This window comes from Elgaria multicarinata, chromosome 1 (assembly GCF_023053635.1).
Source record: "Elgaria multicarinata webbii isolate HBS135686 ecotype San Diego chromosome 1, rElgMul1.1.pri, whole genome shotgun sequence".
Taxonomy (NCBI): Eukaryota; Metazoa; Chordata; class Lepidosauria; order Squamata; family Anguidae; genus Elgaria; species Elgaria multicarinata.
In genome coordinates, this window is record NC_086171.1 from 121314578 (window position 1) to 121332732 (window position 18155).

Consider the following 18155-nt stretch of genomic DNA (forward strand, 5'->3'; position numbering starts at 1 on the left):
TTAGACTACAACCCCCAGCATTCCTGACCATTGCCCATGTTGGCTGGGGTTGATGGGAGTTGAAGTCCAAAACATCTGGAGGGGAAGCCGACATACGCTTTTGTGGGCAAAAGTTACAAGCCACTCCCACTTTAACCCTCCATCATGGATCATTTGTGTGAACCACCCAGAGAGCTTCGGCTGTTGGGCGCTATAAAAATGTAATAAATAAAATAAATAAAAATAAATAGCCCTTCTTGTATATAAAAATATAAATGTCCACCAGCTTGCAGTCTGAAGTGACATGGTCCCGAATTTTATCACCTCAGCCTGCCACCTCGTTCCAATGCACATCAGAGGGAAGGTGGCCTACCTACGCCATTTTGCTTTGAATGGAATCCACACTCCGATCCATATTCTCACCCAACTTAGGTTGCACATTTAGGACACCATCCCATGCATGATTAGGCAGAAAAAGGTCCTGCAATTCCCAGCATGCCCTGGCCAGTATGGCTGGTTGGAAGGATGCTTCTTGTTGTGGGACTTCCCCTCCCCCCCCCCCCCCCGTCTAAACATGCATAGGATCGCAGCCTTGTTTATTTAAAGCGTTTTACCTTGCTCTTCTGCTGAAAAGGCCCCAGAGTGGCTTACAGATAATTTCCCACAGTCTTACATTCTTAAAACAAATACCTGAGGAAACGCAGTGTCCACTGTTACAGTTGATGCAGCAATCATGCTGGGAAAGGATGCTGCAAAAATAGATATCTGTATTTTGAAATGATCACTTCTTGATTTCTGTCAAGCCGTTGCATTACTGTGTTTGAATAAGCATTTTTCATCCTCGCTGCTTTTTTTATTTCAACGCAGTATAAAAGGGACAGACTTTCTTCTAAATACTTTTATTGAACGTTATCTCCCTTGTCATAGTGAAAGCTAAAGTAGTCAATTCATGTGTTAATGAATTGACGAGTTTTTCCTCACAAAGAAAGGCACTGGTCCAAGCTTCATGCTTGAGCAGGATTTGAACACAAGTCCAAGTCTAACACTCTTGTGACTGCACAACACTACCAGTCATACAGTAATGTACGCATTGGTCTTTTGAGCCGAAGTGTGCATTGGTCTTTTGAGCAGACCGATGTGCAGAATCCCGCAAGCAGGACATTAGTGCAACAGCACCCTCACTCTTGTTCCTAGTAAGTGGTATGGAGAGACACACAGGCCCTGTTCAGAAGACACCTTAAACCATGGCTTTAACCATGGTGAATAAAGCAAAAAGCCTTATTCACTGTGGTTAAAGCCATGGTTTAAGGTGTCTTCTGAACGGCCCCAGTGTTTCTGATACTGGAAGTAATATGTAGCTATCATGGCTAGTTGTCATTGATAGACAGAAAAAAGTCCTACAACTCCCAACATTCGCCAGCCAGCTGTCTGGGGAATGCTTGGAGTTGTAGGACTTCTTTCTGCCTAAACATGTATAGGATTGCACCCTTATTCTCCATGAATTTATCTAATTGGCTTTTAAGAGCATCCAAGTTGGCGGCCATCACTACTTCTTATGCAAGCGAATACCATAGCGTAACGACGCGCTACGTGAAATAAGACTTACCTTTTTCTAATAACTAGGTTGATCCCTGCCACCGAGATGTCTAGTTGCACCCCATTCATCTCATTTAAATGTTACCTGAAGATCATTCTGGTGTTTGATGATGGAACCAAAATGCTTCTCAATTATTATTTTTTGAAATCCCTGTCCCCTTCTAAAAATGAGGGGCAGCTAAAGAGTATAAAATGCTCAGTTCAAATCGAGTCTCATAAGTCACATGTATTGAAACATTCTCCCACACTAGCCACATTTTTTAAAAAAAACGTACTACACTTCTGAAAAACATTCTGGGTTGGGCACGCTTGCAGTGGAAGAGAGTTCCCCATGAGCAGCCACCAAGAACGTATTTCTGTGGGTTGATTCTCAGAGAGCATTTGACACACTAGCATGAGATCGTTTATAGCTGCTGAATAAGTTGTTTAAATGTGCCCACACATGGTGAAAGTTGGTATCTAAGGGCAGATCCATGCATTACAGATGCTACAGGACTCATTGGTGCCACCCCAGGGTTTCCTGAAGCAAACACATAATGTGGGTTGTTTTATATATTGTATACTCAAATACATTCATTTGGGAAACCTGATTGAGCCAGGGTTCCCCAGATGTGTATACATTTGCATTTTATTTATTTATTTATTTATTTAAGCCTTTTTATGCCGCCATTCAGCCAAAAAAGGCTCTCATGGCGGCTTACAAAAGTATTTCTTGACAGTCCCTGCCCACAGGCTTTCAATCTAAAAGACATGACACAAAAGGAAAGGGGATTGGGAGGGAGGAGGGGGAGGGGGGAAAGGAAAGCAAATTCAGGCACTACAATCTTAATTGCAAAGTTCAGCAGGTTGTTCATTTTATGTGGGGGCTTTGTGTGAAACTGTTTTCTGCAGTAGTTCCCAAGTGTGGAACTCCTCTGAGACCTCAAGCAAACCATTCCTCACCGTGACTTGCTAAATACCTGTATTTGTCACTTGTGAATGCACACAGAGAAAGGAGTAGAGATGTGAAGTCCGGGGTGTGTGTGTGGGGGGGGGGAATAAAGAAAAAAAACTTTCCCCCCCCCAAGGACAAAAGAATGTCTGAGTGAAAGCATGGGATCCCCCCCACCCCAGGCCTTCACATTTCTCTTTTGTAACATGCCTTGCAAAATGGATGTGCTAAAATGAGATTTTGAACTGTTTGACTTGGCAATTAGGATGACCAAGTTGCAAAGAAAGGCAAGGTTCCAGTCCTTCAAACAATTTGTAGAGGGGAGAATTTTGAGCAAATGCAACTTCTCCTGCAGGGATGAAATGCTGCCCGTGTCAAAGTTCCCCAGTCTGACATGATTTCAAAGGTCCAAGATCCCTATTTTCCTCTCGGAAATGAGGGCACCTATCAAAAGTGTCAGGGAACATTCTAGCTCATTAGATCAAATTCTAATCCAGTCAAATATAGGTGCAGAGTTTCACAAAGTGAGTTGTTGGGGCATGGGCAGAAAGTGCTCTCTGCATGTTGTCTCTAGGAGGGGGTAAGTGTGTGTGTGGGGTCTGAGTAGCGCACCTCGCAAGAGCTCAAAACGGTATGTTTGCCCATGAACAGCAGTTATTTTGGATCCATTCTTTTGTGCATTTTGCAATGATTCCCACACTTCTTCTTTTTCCCCTTTGCACCCCTATTGCTTGCAGAATTTTTTATGCGGCCTTTGCCATTTCTAGGCTGCTCAATTGAGCTAGGTGGGGTAGACTTGATCTCTTTATATCCCTTCCCTTAAAAAACAAATATCAACACTCTTATTCAGACTCAGAACTGAAGCATCTAGCCTAGTGTGTGTGTTTGGAGGGTAGAGGGAGAGAGCTGAATATTTCATGAGCATCAAAGAGTTAAAAGTTGCAACTTGACCTTTTCCTTATTTTGAGCAATTTTTTTTTCTCAAGTTCCTGGCAGGGCTATTTTGGTTGTGAAATGCAAAATCTGAATTCCTTGTTCTCTTTCTGGCTTACCCAGGGCGTTTTGTGTAATAATCCAAGAATCAAATGAGCATACAGTCCTAAGGGCATAGAAAAAAGAAGCTGCCTTGTGCTATTCATCCATCAAGCCTAGAGGCCAAATCTGGACTTCTGTGGTTCACCAGAAGGCCACGCCCCCTGCCCATGGCCACGCCCCTTCTCCCAACTAGCACTCATCCAGTGTTTTCCCAGTTCGTGTGTAGTATTTCTTCCCGTTCTAAAAGGTTGAAATGCCTCTCCTAAGATACGCTGGTAAATTTTGGGTCCCCCCCCCATTTTTTATTTCAGCCCAGCTACCACAGTAGTGGAGCCCCTGAGACAAAAGAGGAATTTGGCTCTCCGGCTTCTAGATTCTAGCCTGTTGCAGTCTACAGCTGAGATGGGCAACCTTTTTGGAGTTGGGGGCTGCATTTTCTCTGGGGGGCGGGAGTGATTGGAGCTTGCATACCAGTAGACAGAGTCTCTGTCCAAAGTGAATCAGAAGACCTCTTTATTTCTCTGTTCTCTCCTCTGTGTCTTCTCCATCCATCCCTCATCCATTCATTCTGTCTTGCATTCATTCCATTCTGTCTCTCATGCACAGACCGAAGCACCCACCCTGGCTCCTCTCCCCCTGCAAACTTGCCATCCAGCTTTCTTACCGCTGGGACCACAACCCTCCGCTCATCCCTGGCCTGCTCTGCTTTGTTCCTGCTTACCTCTCCTGCCTCCTTCCAGTTTTGGTTCAGTTCCTAGTTCTTCCTCCAAGTTCCCCGCTCCCTATGTGTGGTCCACTGTACCTTCTTCATGCTGCCACCACAATGAAAAACAGAAGAGCCAGCAGGATAGCACACAAGCGACCCAACCACAGAGTGAAGCTCCAGAGCATTGTTACTAGTGTAAGAACATTAGAAGAGCCCAGCTAGATCAGATGAAAGGCCCTGGCTAGTCCAGTATCCTGTTTCCAGCAGTGGCCACTCAGAAGCCTATGGGAAGTCCACAAGCAGGACATGAGGGCAGTAGCACCCGACTGTGCATGTTCCCAGCTTCAAGGAGATCATTAGTTCCCAAATCTTGACTTTGGTCATGTAGGAATAAACACAGTTCAGTGTTTGTGGCATCGTCTCAAAATCATGCAACGTCGCAGCCTTATAACCAGATCTTGTGTCAGTTTTAATGGCTGCAATCTAATTTGGGTTCAAGCTTTTCCTTGCCTTTCCTCCCCCTTCTTGGCAGCTCTACAATTTTGGAGAAACGGTTTCTGTCGTTTTCTGGACTGAGACTTGGAAGCCCGAGAGCTTTTTTGACAAAATCACAAAAAACAGAAGAAACGGGATGCACACTCTCTGCTTACTTGGTAAGGAACATCTTCTTACATAGTCCCTTGTTACACTTAGCTCCTGTTACTGATGGCGGACCAAAGGGCTCCATCCTTCCTGTCCAAACATAGAAGCATCACCATCAAGTTGTGGACACAAGTAGCATGCAAAAAGAAATGAGTGCTCTTTTTCTTTTGCCTTGAAGAGGGAATCGAGTAACTTGTGCTTCTGATCTGCCTCTAATCTTTTCTTAGTGTTGTCACCTGCTTTTTTCCTTTCCTTTTCTTTTAGAAATAGCAGATGAGGTGGGTGGAAATCTGAATGAGGATCATGGCATGCAGTTGGGGAGGTTTGGCCCTCTCCCCGCCCCAAGGTCCCCCACCCCCAAGGTGTCATTGCAGCACTTTTGGAAGCAAATAGTAATTTGGGGGCGGTTTTCTCTGACAAAGAATAAAAATAGACTACACACTTATTCTGGATTGCAGAATGTGCCATTTCTAACTGCAGGAAAAGGTTTGAATGTTGAAATGCACCTCCATATAAAAAACATAAAAATAAATAAGAACATAAAGAAGTGCCCTGCTGGATCAGACCAAGGATCCATCTAGTCCAGCACTCTGTTCACACAGTGGCCAACCAGCTGTTGATCAGGAACCAACAGAGAAGGACATGGTGCAACAGCACCCTCCCACCCATGTTCCCCAGCAACTGGTGCACTCAGGCTAATCGCCTCAAATACTGGAGATAGCACAAAACCAACAGGGCTGGTAGCCATTGATAGGCTTTGCCTAGAGGAATTTAAACATTTCTCTGTAGATAGAAAGATGGCAGGTGATGTTCTTATTTTTTGTATGTGTAGGGTTTTGTTTGGGTGGTGTCTTTTTTTTACCCCTTTGGAAAACATTCATCCCACCCGCATCTCCTGCAGTCCCAAGAGGAGCTTTACTACTAGATTTTGCAGAACATATAAATTGGTACTTTGTTCCCATGAAACTGCAGTTGTCTATTAAATCTAGGGGAAAGGAAAAAGAACTGAGCCCTGCACAACTCACTAGGCCCCTACTTTTAGACTGCAGTCCTATACCCACTTACCTGTAGGGCTGTGCATGCACCCCCTTGTTCACTTCAGAAGCCAATTTCAGGGTTCCAGATTGGCCCTGATTCGACTTAGGGTGCTTTGGGCCCAGGCCAACCCAATTCAGATCTGGATCAGAAGTGAGATCCGGACACCCAAAGTGGGTTGGCCATTGTGGATTCCCGGGCACCCACTGAGCAGCTACCCGATGGGTGCCTGGGAAAGTCAGGAGTCCATTGGAGTCATCCCCTCCCAACTCACCCCCCCCCCAAACTCGGAGCTGCTGCCTCCCCCCCCCCCCATTGGAATTTACCTGAGCCATACAGCAGCTGCCTGTCATCGATGAGAGCTGCCATTTTCAAGGAAGATGGGGGCTTTGGTGTTTCCTAGACCTAATGTCTCAAATTATGGCAACTGCAAAGCCTCAGCCCAATTTGGATTCAGTCCGAGGCAGGCCAAATCCACCCATCTCAGCTTGGATTTGGGGTTTGGGCCCAGAGCAATGCACAGCCCTAGTTACCTGGTGGTAAACTTCATGATACTCAGTGGAACATGCTTCTGAGTAGCGGTGCATAAGATTGCAATGTTAGAAGTCTTAAATTATAATCAAGGGAGTCCAGCAGACATTGTCCTTCAGCTAATCTGGCAGTGGATTATATATCTTAAAAGGAACTTTTGAGCTTTAAAAAGGAAGTTTTAGTGAGTCCATCCCTCTGCTTGGATTGGCAAGTTTTTACTGTGCCTTTAACAGCCGTCAGACATAAAGAAATTAAGCTTTTCCTGGCCCAGAGAGAGGCGGCTGGGAAAGCCAATGTTTGTGTATCAGGCAGCTTCTAAAAGCACAAAATCTGTACCAGTAGAAAAGGGAAGCAATCCTATGGGCTCCGTACCTCGCCAAGATTTATTTTAATTGTACAGATCAGACAAAATCCAGCCTCACATGAAACCCTGGAGCAAGAGGGATTATACATAGACCCACAAACACAAATGGAATTTTAATCAGGATGGAAATCAGACTGATTCAGTTAGCAAGGAATTAGATCGGTATTGTTTAGATGCTGAAAATGGTCCATGAGAATGGAGTTCCTTTCAATTGGCAAGATCCTTGATGGCACCCTAAGTGGAATCGTTCTCCCCGACTAAACAGAGTTTAGAGAATTTCTGAGTTTAGAGAATTTAACCCTAGACATTTCAATGAAGGTAGATGGGTTCCTGTAAGCATATAGCATCCCTGTGACTTCCCTTGCTTTCCTTGAAGACAGGCTGGGAGTTTCAGGATTATGTCCCAAAGCCTCCAAGTCCAAAGGCAATCTCCTTGTTTGTGTTAGAAAGAGCTGCATTGTGCCAGCATATAATCAGTCAGGACATGCACGCATAATTGCTCTAGGAATCCAGGACTGGATATACACTGGAAATTTATGGCTGATATTCCCCAACTAGTGAAACGCATGAAAAGCCATACAGCTAGTCCAACTGTATTGATGTTGGCCTTTTGGAGTGCATTTGAGAGAGAGATGGATTTAAGAGCACATTAAATCCTCCCTGTTGCAATGAAAGAAATGTCATTACAGTTTCTACTACATTCATTTGGTGTTTTGTGAGTTCTTTTTTCTTTTATTAAGAGCTGCAAAAACAGGAAGAAACGAATATTTTTACTTGAGCTTTTATTAATTATTGGATTTTTCAGATAAAGGATGCATCAGTCTTGCAACATTAAAGCTTTAGCTTCTGCTCCCTTATTTCCATTCTAGTATTGTTTTTATCTTGGCAAAAAGAGACTGGCTTAGTGAAGGAGAAGTGTAAAGAATTGGTTAAAAATGGAAATGTACTTACAAAGTACTTGACTGAAGATGCTTTTTCTAGACACAGAAAATAAATTACAGAGAATAAAACTTCAGCTGAATAAAATTAAACTACAACCTGCAGAGACAAAAGATGAAAAGATATATTGATATTAATGTGCATAACAATAGCTTAATCACATGCTACCTATTTTTAGACACTTTGAAATGCTCTTAAATATAATATGTTGCCTAATTGTCTTGCGGTTTGTATTCCTGGCTCAATCAAATTGTCCAAAAAATGACAGTTCACGCTCACTCTCCTCTGTCAGTCACACACAGCTCCATCCCACGAGTGTTTTATTACATGCTCATTACTGGGCACTCACGGAGTTCGCTCAGGTCCCTCACATGATGTCGTCTGCCTCCCATGCGCCTTCTGCCCCTTCTGGTCTTCCTCACACAACAACAACAAAAAACCTCTTTAAGTCTGTTTTTTTTTTAACTCGGAATTGCTGCTCTCTTGTGCTGTGTGCAGGAGAAGCAGCGCCATTAGAACAGCGGACTCAGTGGGCCTCAGGCTAGTTGGGTACTTCCTCTTTTGAAAGAAGAAGTAACTTGAGGAAAGAAAACATAGGCGGAGAAGTGAGGTAGGGAGCGTGTTAACCCCCGGTGTGATGGAGCTCTCTCTCTCTCTCTCTCTCTCTCTCTCACACACACACACACACACACACACAGAAGGTCTTCAAGTGTCTTAATCACCATTTTCTATTGAATTAACCAGCCTTCCCCAACCTTGTACTTCCCAGATGTATTGGGCTAAAACACCCATCATCCCCAGCTAGCATAACCACTGTCATGCTAGCTCAGCATGACTGGAGTTGTAGTCCAAAACATCCGGAAGGCACCAGATTGGGGAAGGCTGAATTAGTAGAATATGCAGAACATCAAATTTTTATTTTGCCAGTTTAGCAATCCTGAGATATCTTTTCCCCATTTATCTGAAGAAGTGCCTTGTAGACATTTCATAGTATCCAAATATTGGTAACCACTTCAAAGAACAAATCCATTGAAAAGATGAATTGAGCAGGGTTTGGAATTACCTTTTTTAAGAATTTGATTGAGACAGGAAAATGCTGGCCTGTGGTGGTGCTTGGCTTCTGCCCATAGCCTGCTCATGCTGCTTTAACTTAATAGAGTATCAGTTTTTGATCACTTTGATGATCCGAATGAAAAATGACACAGAGCATAGCTTTCCAATTAGAAAATAGTGAGATGAAACACCTTCAGGATTTTATTGATCTCTGACTCCAACCCTAAACATTAATGCAATAGTAAGTCCCACTAAAATCAACGGAGCTTCCTTCTGAGTTACAGAATTTCCTAAGGCTGATCTGTACTTAACAGGCTTCAATTAAAAGATATTTGTGCTTGCATTATTTAACATGAATGCAGTGCCTTTAACTATGTAAAACAGTGTAGCAGCATAAAACATCTTTTGGAGGAAAATGTTCTAAAGGAGTGAGGTAATCCCCCAAACAGCCCATGAGCATGCTAGGCACAGAAGCTGACAGACTGACTGCTGTAGGTAACAACAACAACAAAACACAGGTAACTGGAAGAAGGAATAGTGAATCCTGGAACAGGGCATGGCTGGCTGCAACCCTGAAAGGAACGCTCCATGTTGCAACATATTGTTGCAGGTCCCACTTGTATATACTAATATTGAATTCCAGTGCTTGGGGTGGGGTAGGTGGAAAACCAAGGGAGGGGGGATGGAATAGAGGGTCCTGAAAGAAGACATGGCTGGCTGGAACACGGAATGGGACTCAGCACTGCACAAGACAACATTCTGTTGTAGGTCCCATTTTATAAACAATATCCGGAATAGAGTTGGTAAGACAATATATGCAGGTATTTGAGACCTGGTTCACATATAACAACCCAGAATATGGGTTGTTGCTTTACCCAGAGTTTACCCATGACGTGTCTGTCAGATCGCACAAAGTGCAGGTTGTGCTTTGAATTCCTGGGTTGTCTCCTCCTTTTCCCAGTTCCTCCCTCCCTGTATCTCAAATGCCTTTGTGGCACTGTATTATTGGCATGTAGAAGAGTCTGGTTCTAATTTTGCCCACCACCTTTGTAGCCTGGCAAAACAACGCATGGTTCTGGGTTCCATCATAATAACAACCAAAGGTTCAAATAACCCAGAATTCACAACCCAGCAACAAACCTTAAATTCTCTTCCTGGGTTGTTCAGGTTAACAATCCATAGATAACTCATACTTCCAGGTTCACACATAAAAAACAAGCCATACTCTGGGTTGTTATTATGTGCAAACTTAGTCTATGTGAATTAGACAAATGGGTGTTATTTCTGAATTGGATGCATCTAGTTGCCCAGGAAAAAAAAAATCCCCAAAGGTCCTAATCCTTGCGAAAAGGAGTCAGTCTAGATCTGTCAGTCTATTTATGTTTTTTAAAACTTTATTTTATGGCTGTATCTTATTTTTACTATTGTTGTTCACAACCCTAGTATCTTTTGATGAAGGATGATTTACAAATATCCAAATAAATGCACAATTAACTCCACATGCATATACAATTATGTTTCCCTGCAGACATTAAAGTAAAGGAGCAGTCTGTGGAGAATCTCATGAGGTAAGTTGTCTCTTTGACATGTGTGTGTTGTCAGCATGTGGCAATGAATAGCATGTGCAGATAATTCCGAGTTTAGTGTTGGCATATAAGTAAACCTCTTAATAAAGCTGGCTCCTGGATTACAATCAGCAACAATGTAAATCACAAATAAGGACAACCAGGTTCCTCTCTTAAACAAAGTTTGAAACTTGTTGATTAAACAGAGAAGCTGGATATTAACATCAGTGCCAAAATATCCCTTTGCTGCATAAGGAGAAGGTACCTAATTCTGAGATCCGTTAATTGCAGTTACGAGGCCAAGCTCAGTCCTTAAGAGTTCTGCCACTGGCTTTAATGGCATCTGCTTTAGTTTGCTCCTTGGCCTACAATACAGCAGAGGTAGGCAACTTGGGCTTGTATCCCGAGTTAGTCTTAACGCGCCCCATTTCAGTGGGTATACTCTAAGTAGGACTAACATTGGATACGACCTCTGGTGCCCTCCAACTGCTTTGTACTGCAACTCCCATAGCTCCCAGTCATTGGCCATGTTGGCTAGGGCTGATGGGAGGTGTAGTCCAAGACATCTGGAGGGCACCAGGTTGCCTATCCGTAGAGACTGAAGCAACCTGCAATAGGCAGCACCTTGAGGGGAAGATAAAGTGATGGCAAGAATTGGCATGTGAAAGGCAGCAGGACCTTGTAAAGTGCTGTCGCTTAGCCAAAGTGAGGGGCGGCACTGTTTGGGCCCCGCTTCAGGCAGCAAAGCATCACTGTCCAGTGTTTGTTTTGTCTCTCCTTTTTCAGCTGTCTGTTTCATGAGTCAGTTCTATTTCTTTTGGGACTGGGATGCGTTATCTGTCTCCAAATTTGAAAAGTGAAGAAAATAAGATTAGCTCTGTCCTCATCATTTCATCTGCGGTATTCATTCTTTTCTCCTCCTGGTTGTTCAGTATGCCTAATCTGGGAGAGATCAGTTCAGTCAACTTCCTTAAGTCTCCTCCGCCAACGCATCTCCGCTGGAACTACTGATTGTTTCTTGGACACGTCCACACTTTGGTTTAGATTCACATTCATGCAGTCTGACAATCTCCTATGGAAATTTATCTTGGAACTTCTTCATAAGCTTTGCTCATCCAACTCCAGAGTTGGCAAACATTGCAGAAAACAACTCTTGAGAACTGGCTTTTAGGTCTATAATTATGTAACTATACAGTATAAGCTTGGAAAATACAGGCTTTCCTTCCAATTTGGCATGGATAACACATCCTCTGATGTAGTGGTAGTTACAATAGATTAGCAGAGGACTAGAAATATACGTGACTGTGATTGTGTTGTGGAGGCAGTGCAATATGTGGCACCTCCTTTAGAAGTGGAGCAAGAGTAGTTTCAGTTTAATCATGCAGGCTATAATTCCTCGGTTACAAACATCAAAACAGCCACACAATGGCTTTGATTTGCAAGATGCGCACACAAGCGACTTTATCACCACTAACTTAACAGTGGGGAGCAGCTTCTTAAGTACATGCAGGTCTCTGACACTGAAGTCCAGAAACAAGCCTGCTGCTGTATAATCTCCACATGTACATAATACACATGTGGATCAGGTTGTTTAAAAGCATGGAAGCCAGAAAAGGTTAGTTTTATGTCTTCAGTTGATCGGAGGACAACCCTGATAACATCCATAGATCTCCCTTTACTTCCAAGTCCCACCAAAAACATTGAGGATTAATAAAGAACGTGGAGGATAGGTCTGCAGGAGTTTCTAGCTATGTAACTAACTATGGGAGCATGTACCCTTTGACTAGCACAGTCCTTCCCCAACCTTGGGTCCCCAGATGTTGAACTACACCTCCCATCACTCCAGGCCATTGACCATGCTAGTTAATCCAACAGCTTCTGGGGAGGCTGCTAGCAGATGCTCGGGCCACTGCCCTTTATTCCCAGCTTGTGAACTTCTGGAGCAGGGAAGGCCCTCTAGATTTTTTGGCTTACAACTCCCATCAGCCCCAGCCAGCATAACCAATGGTGAGGGATCCAGGGAATTGTAGACCAAAACATCTGGAGGGCGACAAATTGCCCACCTCTGTTCTAGAGACATTGAAGTGGCCATATGCAAAGACAGAATGCAGGATTTTGGCTTAATCCAATTTGCGTGTTAACTTACGTTTTTGCATTGAGTGTTAAAGTCAACTTGCCTTTCCCCGACCCGGGTACTGCTACTTGACTGGGACATTACAGGACCATTATGGACCCATCACTGTAAACTTTGTCTTTGATCAGGGGGAAGAAGATTTATGAACCACCACGGTATATGAGCGTGAATCAAGCATCTGAGCAGCTTCTGGCTGTGGTTCAGAATAGGAGGCTACAAGGCGAAGAGCCAGGTATGCAAGTCAGTTTTTTCCATTAACACAGCCTTTCCCCAAGCTGTTGCTCTCCAGACATATTGCCCTACAACTCCCATCATCCTAACTGTAGCTGCAGGTGATGGGAGACAAGAGTGCCACACATCTAGAGGGTGTCCATTCAGGGAAGGAATGTGCTACTTTCTGAGACTGGGCATCTTCCTGGTTGAGACTGCTCCAGGCTCAGATAAAACTCCCAATTTGCTATGGAGATGGGCCATCCCAAAATTGGCAGGATATAACTAGCATAGAGGCCAAGCTTTCTCTGTGGCTTATCATCCATAGTGAATTGAACTTCATTGGGGCTGGAGGCATATAGTGACGGCCGCAGAATGCTGGCCTGTACACAAACCAGCCACAAAGCTCAATGAACAATTTTTTTTGTTTAAATGCCAATCCCATATGGACATATTTTAGAATGAGTCACTTTGACCTTCCTCAGTGTCCCGCATTGATGGAAAATACTTTCCTTCATTTGCTTCTTGAAGCATTAGCAACTTCAAAGCCGTTTGAGGTGCACCAAGCCTGGAAAAGCATATTTAAATCATCAGACTTTAGGGCAAGGGTGGGGAACCTGTGGCCCTCCAGATGTTGTTGGGCTACCTCTGCTGCCTGGGGCTGATGGGAATTAGAGTTCAAACATCTGGAGGACCACAGGTTTCCCACCCTTGCTTTGCTTCCCAAAACATTGCAAAATCAGGAACACAAAATTAAAATTGGAGGCACGCTTTACCCTTACAGGCCAAAAGGTGTAAGAGTAAGAATTAGCTATCCCCGGAGAAGTCAACCTTTTTGCAGATTCTACATGAGTCACTTTGCTGAGCATGCCTGCTGTCTAGAAGGAGGCAAGTCCAAAGCAGCAATTCATGCTACAAATAGCAGAATTACCAGCCACCTCCACAGAGGCTGCTTGGAAGGAAACAAGTCGGAAGCGTGAATCATGCAGAGAGGGACTGGTTGATGGGAGACTTTGGGTTCCCAAGGCCCTGCCTTTATTTCTGAGAGGACAGAGTTTAGAAGTCACTGCAATACCTCTTCTGCTCCATGACCCTTCCACATGTGAAGTATTTCTGTTAATAAGTTTATTTATTTGAAGATGTACACTCGTAGAAGTGTTATGGAGACACTTCTCCAGGAATGCAACCCCGTCTCAACATTTCATAAGTGTTCGCTGGTCCTTTTAAGAATTTTTAAGATGCCTTTTTTAATGGTGTGCTGCTTTTAATGATGCACTGGTTTTAAACATTTGAATTAGTTTTATGTATTTTATGGTGTTTTTATTTGTGTTGTACTCTGCCTCGATCCAGAGGGAGAGGCGGGTAACAATTATTATTATTATTATTATTATTATTATTATTATTATTATTATTTAATTTGACTTTTCAGCAAGTTCCCGATTACTGGCAGGGCAAAATCTAGTCTTCTTAGCTATGCTATATTCACTTAATGACTCTGCCTGAATGACAACGTATTTAACTGATTATATTATACCTGTAATTCAGATGCCTTCTAGAATAGTGACAACCTACTTCCTGGGTATGTCTTTTGCCAAGTTGACCACATCCTGTTGCGAGCTACTGTTACAAACATTGCTCAATTACTGTGATTTTCAGAGAAGTATCTTCAGAGGACTGCCTACTTAATGTACTGGGTAGGGCATGCCTGTCCCAATGCTGTTGTAAGAGTACTATGTAATCTTTTCTAGGGAAAGGGGGCAGCATTTCCCGCATGTGTGCTAAGTACACCAATGCTTTCAAATATACTTCCGTAATACTCTTTGTTCACTTAATGTTCTTTGTTTTTACAGAAATTACGGAACACACCATATGTGTAGGCTTAGCAAGAGTGGGTGCAGTGGATCAAAAGATTGCTTCAGGTACCCTACAGGAAATGACTACAGTGGAACTTGGTGATCCTCTACACTCTCTGATCATAACTGGAAGTTTGCATCCACTGGAAGTAGACATGCTTAAACTTTTTGCGGTGGATAAATCTATCTTTGAACACTGCTGAATAAAAACCTCTCTGTACACCTGTTGCACACTGAATCCGGTATAACCCTGGTTAGTAAGGAAGGCCACTCCCAAAAGAGTGATAGAGGGTGATGGGCCAGACCGGCTCCAGATGCCAAAATACACCTCCAGCAAGCTCTGATGCCATAGTTGCTGCTTTCTATGGTACAAGAAGCCAAAAGACCTTTTTGTCAAGTAAGATGCCCCTGCAACTGTATTCAGCCAGCCTGCCTAACTATGGTGTGTAACAAGAAATTTAGAAAATGCTGATTTACCAAGGAGAAAAAAACAGTTCAGAATGAGGCATGTAGAACATACATACCATTGTAGTATTATCCTGTTTTCTAAATATATGATCAATTATCCTTGTTCGCCCAGTGCAAATTTACAGTGTATCTGTATTATGACTTTGCTATTAGCATATTAGACTGCACATCTTACAAGCAATCTCAATTCTCCAAGTGCTAGCCCATGCTAAAGAGGAAGAATCAGCAGATTTGAGGGGACCCTGAGATCTGCAGTAAATAAAACCCTCAGGGAGAACCCCCACCCCAAAAAACCAGCCCAGTGAAGATTGACATGCTGTGAGGGCGTAGAATACCAGGGAAGGACGGGGAAGAGAAAATGGAAAACGGAAGGGTGGAGAGAACTTAATGGCAAAACTGGAATTTTGAACAGGGAGCATTCCAAAATGCTGCACGTTCCAATTGGATACTTTAATTCTTATTCTACCTATATCCAAAGTTTTAGTTAAGTATTAAAACTCTCATTAGCCTTGGAGTCAAACATTGTTGAAGCTATGTGAAATTAAATACACACAAGATCTCTATTAGCTTGCATAATGTAACATGTTAGCATTGTTTTTAGTTTTCTTGGTACAGCAATACTATTTGCTGTGACACTTGTAGTAGGGGCTGCCCTTCTTAGGGTACCATCATGGAAGTGAAGGCTAATTCTGAGCCATCCAACCAGAAATCTCAACTTTCGTAACAAGATTTACTTGTCAGTTTTTCCATCCGTTTTCAGCTAACAAAATAATAATTTATTCCTAAAGGGCCCAGAGTCTTGAGAGAAACTAGTATGTCACCTATTCCATTGAACAGTTTCCCCCTCCCCTAGTAAAAACAATCCTGAAATATTCTGATAATGAGCATTGTGTCTTTAAAAGTTTGGAAAAAGGTATGTCAATATGTCAGCACAAAGCCTGTGTAGCTCCTAGATTTCAGTCATCACGTATCACCACAATTGAACCTGCTGCATCAGCCCTGAAAATGCAGTTTAAAGAACTCCTTCTTGACCAACTTAATAAAATCTGAAGCCATGATTAGTACAAGTGTAGTAGAGGTATCTTCCTAATCTCTACACAGAGCCAACGAGAAAGCTAGTAATTACAGGCACTATATAAGATGGATATGAAGAGGCACCTTTTATTTGAGATTTTTGATGCTCAATGCGTGACAGAATTAAAATGAATAATTAAATTGGGGTTAAAACTACTGCTGCTGTTTGACAGTTGAAGAGAGAACAGACATTGTGGCAGAACAGAGACCATTTTCAGAAGATGCAATAAACAACCAACATTAAATGTTTTTACTGACTTCGCTAGTTGACATGAGCTTTGGCTATTGGGCAGTATAGAAATATAAATATAAATACAATTTCAAAATTCAGGAAACTTGCACTGATCTATCTACCTCAACCTGTGACTGGGCTGTACCATGACAGACTGCAGATAAGATTTCCTGCTTCAAATGTTCCTCTCTACGGACAATTCCCTCCAGAGCAAAATAGCATGTCAGGCAGAATATAGGCTAGTTAGACGCATTAGTTTTCTCTGTGCTGTTTTTTTTGTGGGGGTGGGGGGCACTGAAGAGAACCTGCCCATAGTATGAAGTGCTACAGCCAAGTCACAGTTTTATCATCTAAATGAGAAGTAGTTTGTAATCAACAGAAGTTCCTGTGACCTCGGCAACTGGAAAAGGTGCCACCTTGACTACAAGATATATAACCAACCATACACAGTAGGTAGATCAGGTTTTTTATGGAATAGCAGCAGCTAAGCGAAACTTCATCAAACAATGTAATTCCTTTGCATTCCGATTTCATGATGACTTAGGTTTTGGAGCCATTGAAGAAGCACATTTATCAGTTGGTGCTTCTGCTTACACCATATTCTGCTTACACCATAGCTGGAGTCACCTATGTGTAAATCCAGAGCATTCCACTTTCATCCATTGATGACTTCCACTCACAGAAGCTGGGGGAGAGAAAAGAGGCAGTTTTCACATATTCCAGTGGTTCCCAATTGGTGGTCCGCGTAACCCACCCAGGGGATCCGTGGCACCATTCATTTCTGGAGTCAACTGACAATGAATTCCTACCAGAAGTAAAATATAACATCACTGAGCACCTGCATGATTTAGCAACTAGCTTCATAGATTACTTTCCTGCACCTAATTCTGAAAATTCATGGATAAGGAATCCTTTTGAATGTGGTGATGTACAAATAACAATCTGTGGAAGAGCAAGATGCTCTTGTTGACATGACTTGTGATGGGTTCATTGAAATCATTTTTCAAAGAATATAGATAGACTGGACCGAAGTTAGGTGAAAAAGCTTTGAAACATCTAGTTCCCTTTTGTTCCACATATCTTTGTGAACAAACATTTTCAACCATTTATTATATGAAGAACAAGCATAGAAATCAGCTCGATGTTGATCCAGATTTGAGATTAAAAGTAGGAAATATTGAACCGGATGTGGAAGGGATTGTTCGGGACAAAAAGAGGCATGATTTCTCCCATCACATTTAGGTTTAGTAGCTGCTAGACATGTCACAATTTGTTCAAATGTAAACTAGACGTTAGTAAAATTAAATTCGTCTTATAGTCCTAACTAAATCATTGTCATTTTTTGCATGGTAATATCACAAATTTTATGGGCTGTTTTTTTAGTATACCTAAAATCCTTTGCTTATTAGGGATTGCTTCTCACAGGTAACTACCACAGAGATAACAAATTTTTCAAAAGTAGGGGGTCCATGGCTTGGCATTTGAAAAACAAGCGGTCTGCAGTACTTCGCTAATTGGGAACCACTGACATATTCCTGTGCAACCTTCCCTACACTGTTTCAGAGCATCCTCCAACCCTCAAGAGCAGAGTTTCAGGAGAAATGGGGGATATTGCCTCTTTCCCCCTCTCCAATGAGCAGAAGAAAAGTACCATTTTATGTAGCACTTGGGGAATTGGGTTCCTGCAATATTTTTCCACTCCAGATTTCACAGGATCTCTGCATCCACACCCCTAAGCTCACACATTATGTTTGCCTAAGAGATACTTTACTTGAGGACAGCTAGGACTGTGTACATTAAGCCTCAGG

General features: G+C 42.7%; 1 protein-coding gene across 1 annotated transcript in view; it reads left to right on the forward strand.

The window, feature by feature from the left end:
* The window catches only part of DPH5 (diphthamide biosynthesis 5), a 30183-nt gene extending 15342 nt beyond the window's left edge, over positions 1 to 14841 (forward strand). The window contains exons 5-8 of the mRNA XM_063135646.1: positions 4780 to 4900; positions 10340 to 10379; positions 12639 to 12742; positions 14571 to 14841. Coding sequence (XP_062991716.1) covers positions 4780 to 4900; positions 10340 to 10379; positions 12639 to 12742; positions 14571 to 14776 — 471 coding nt within the window. The 3' untranslated portion in view covers positions 14777 to 14841. The remainder of the gene's footprint in view (positions 1 to 4779; positions 4901 to 10339; positions 10380 to 12638; positions 12743 to 14570) is intronic.
* Positions 14842 to 18155: the final 3314 nt, after the last annotated feature.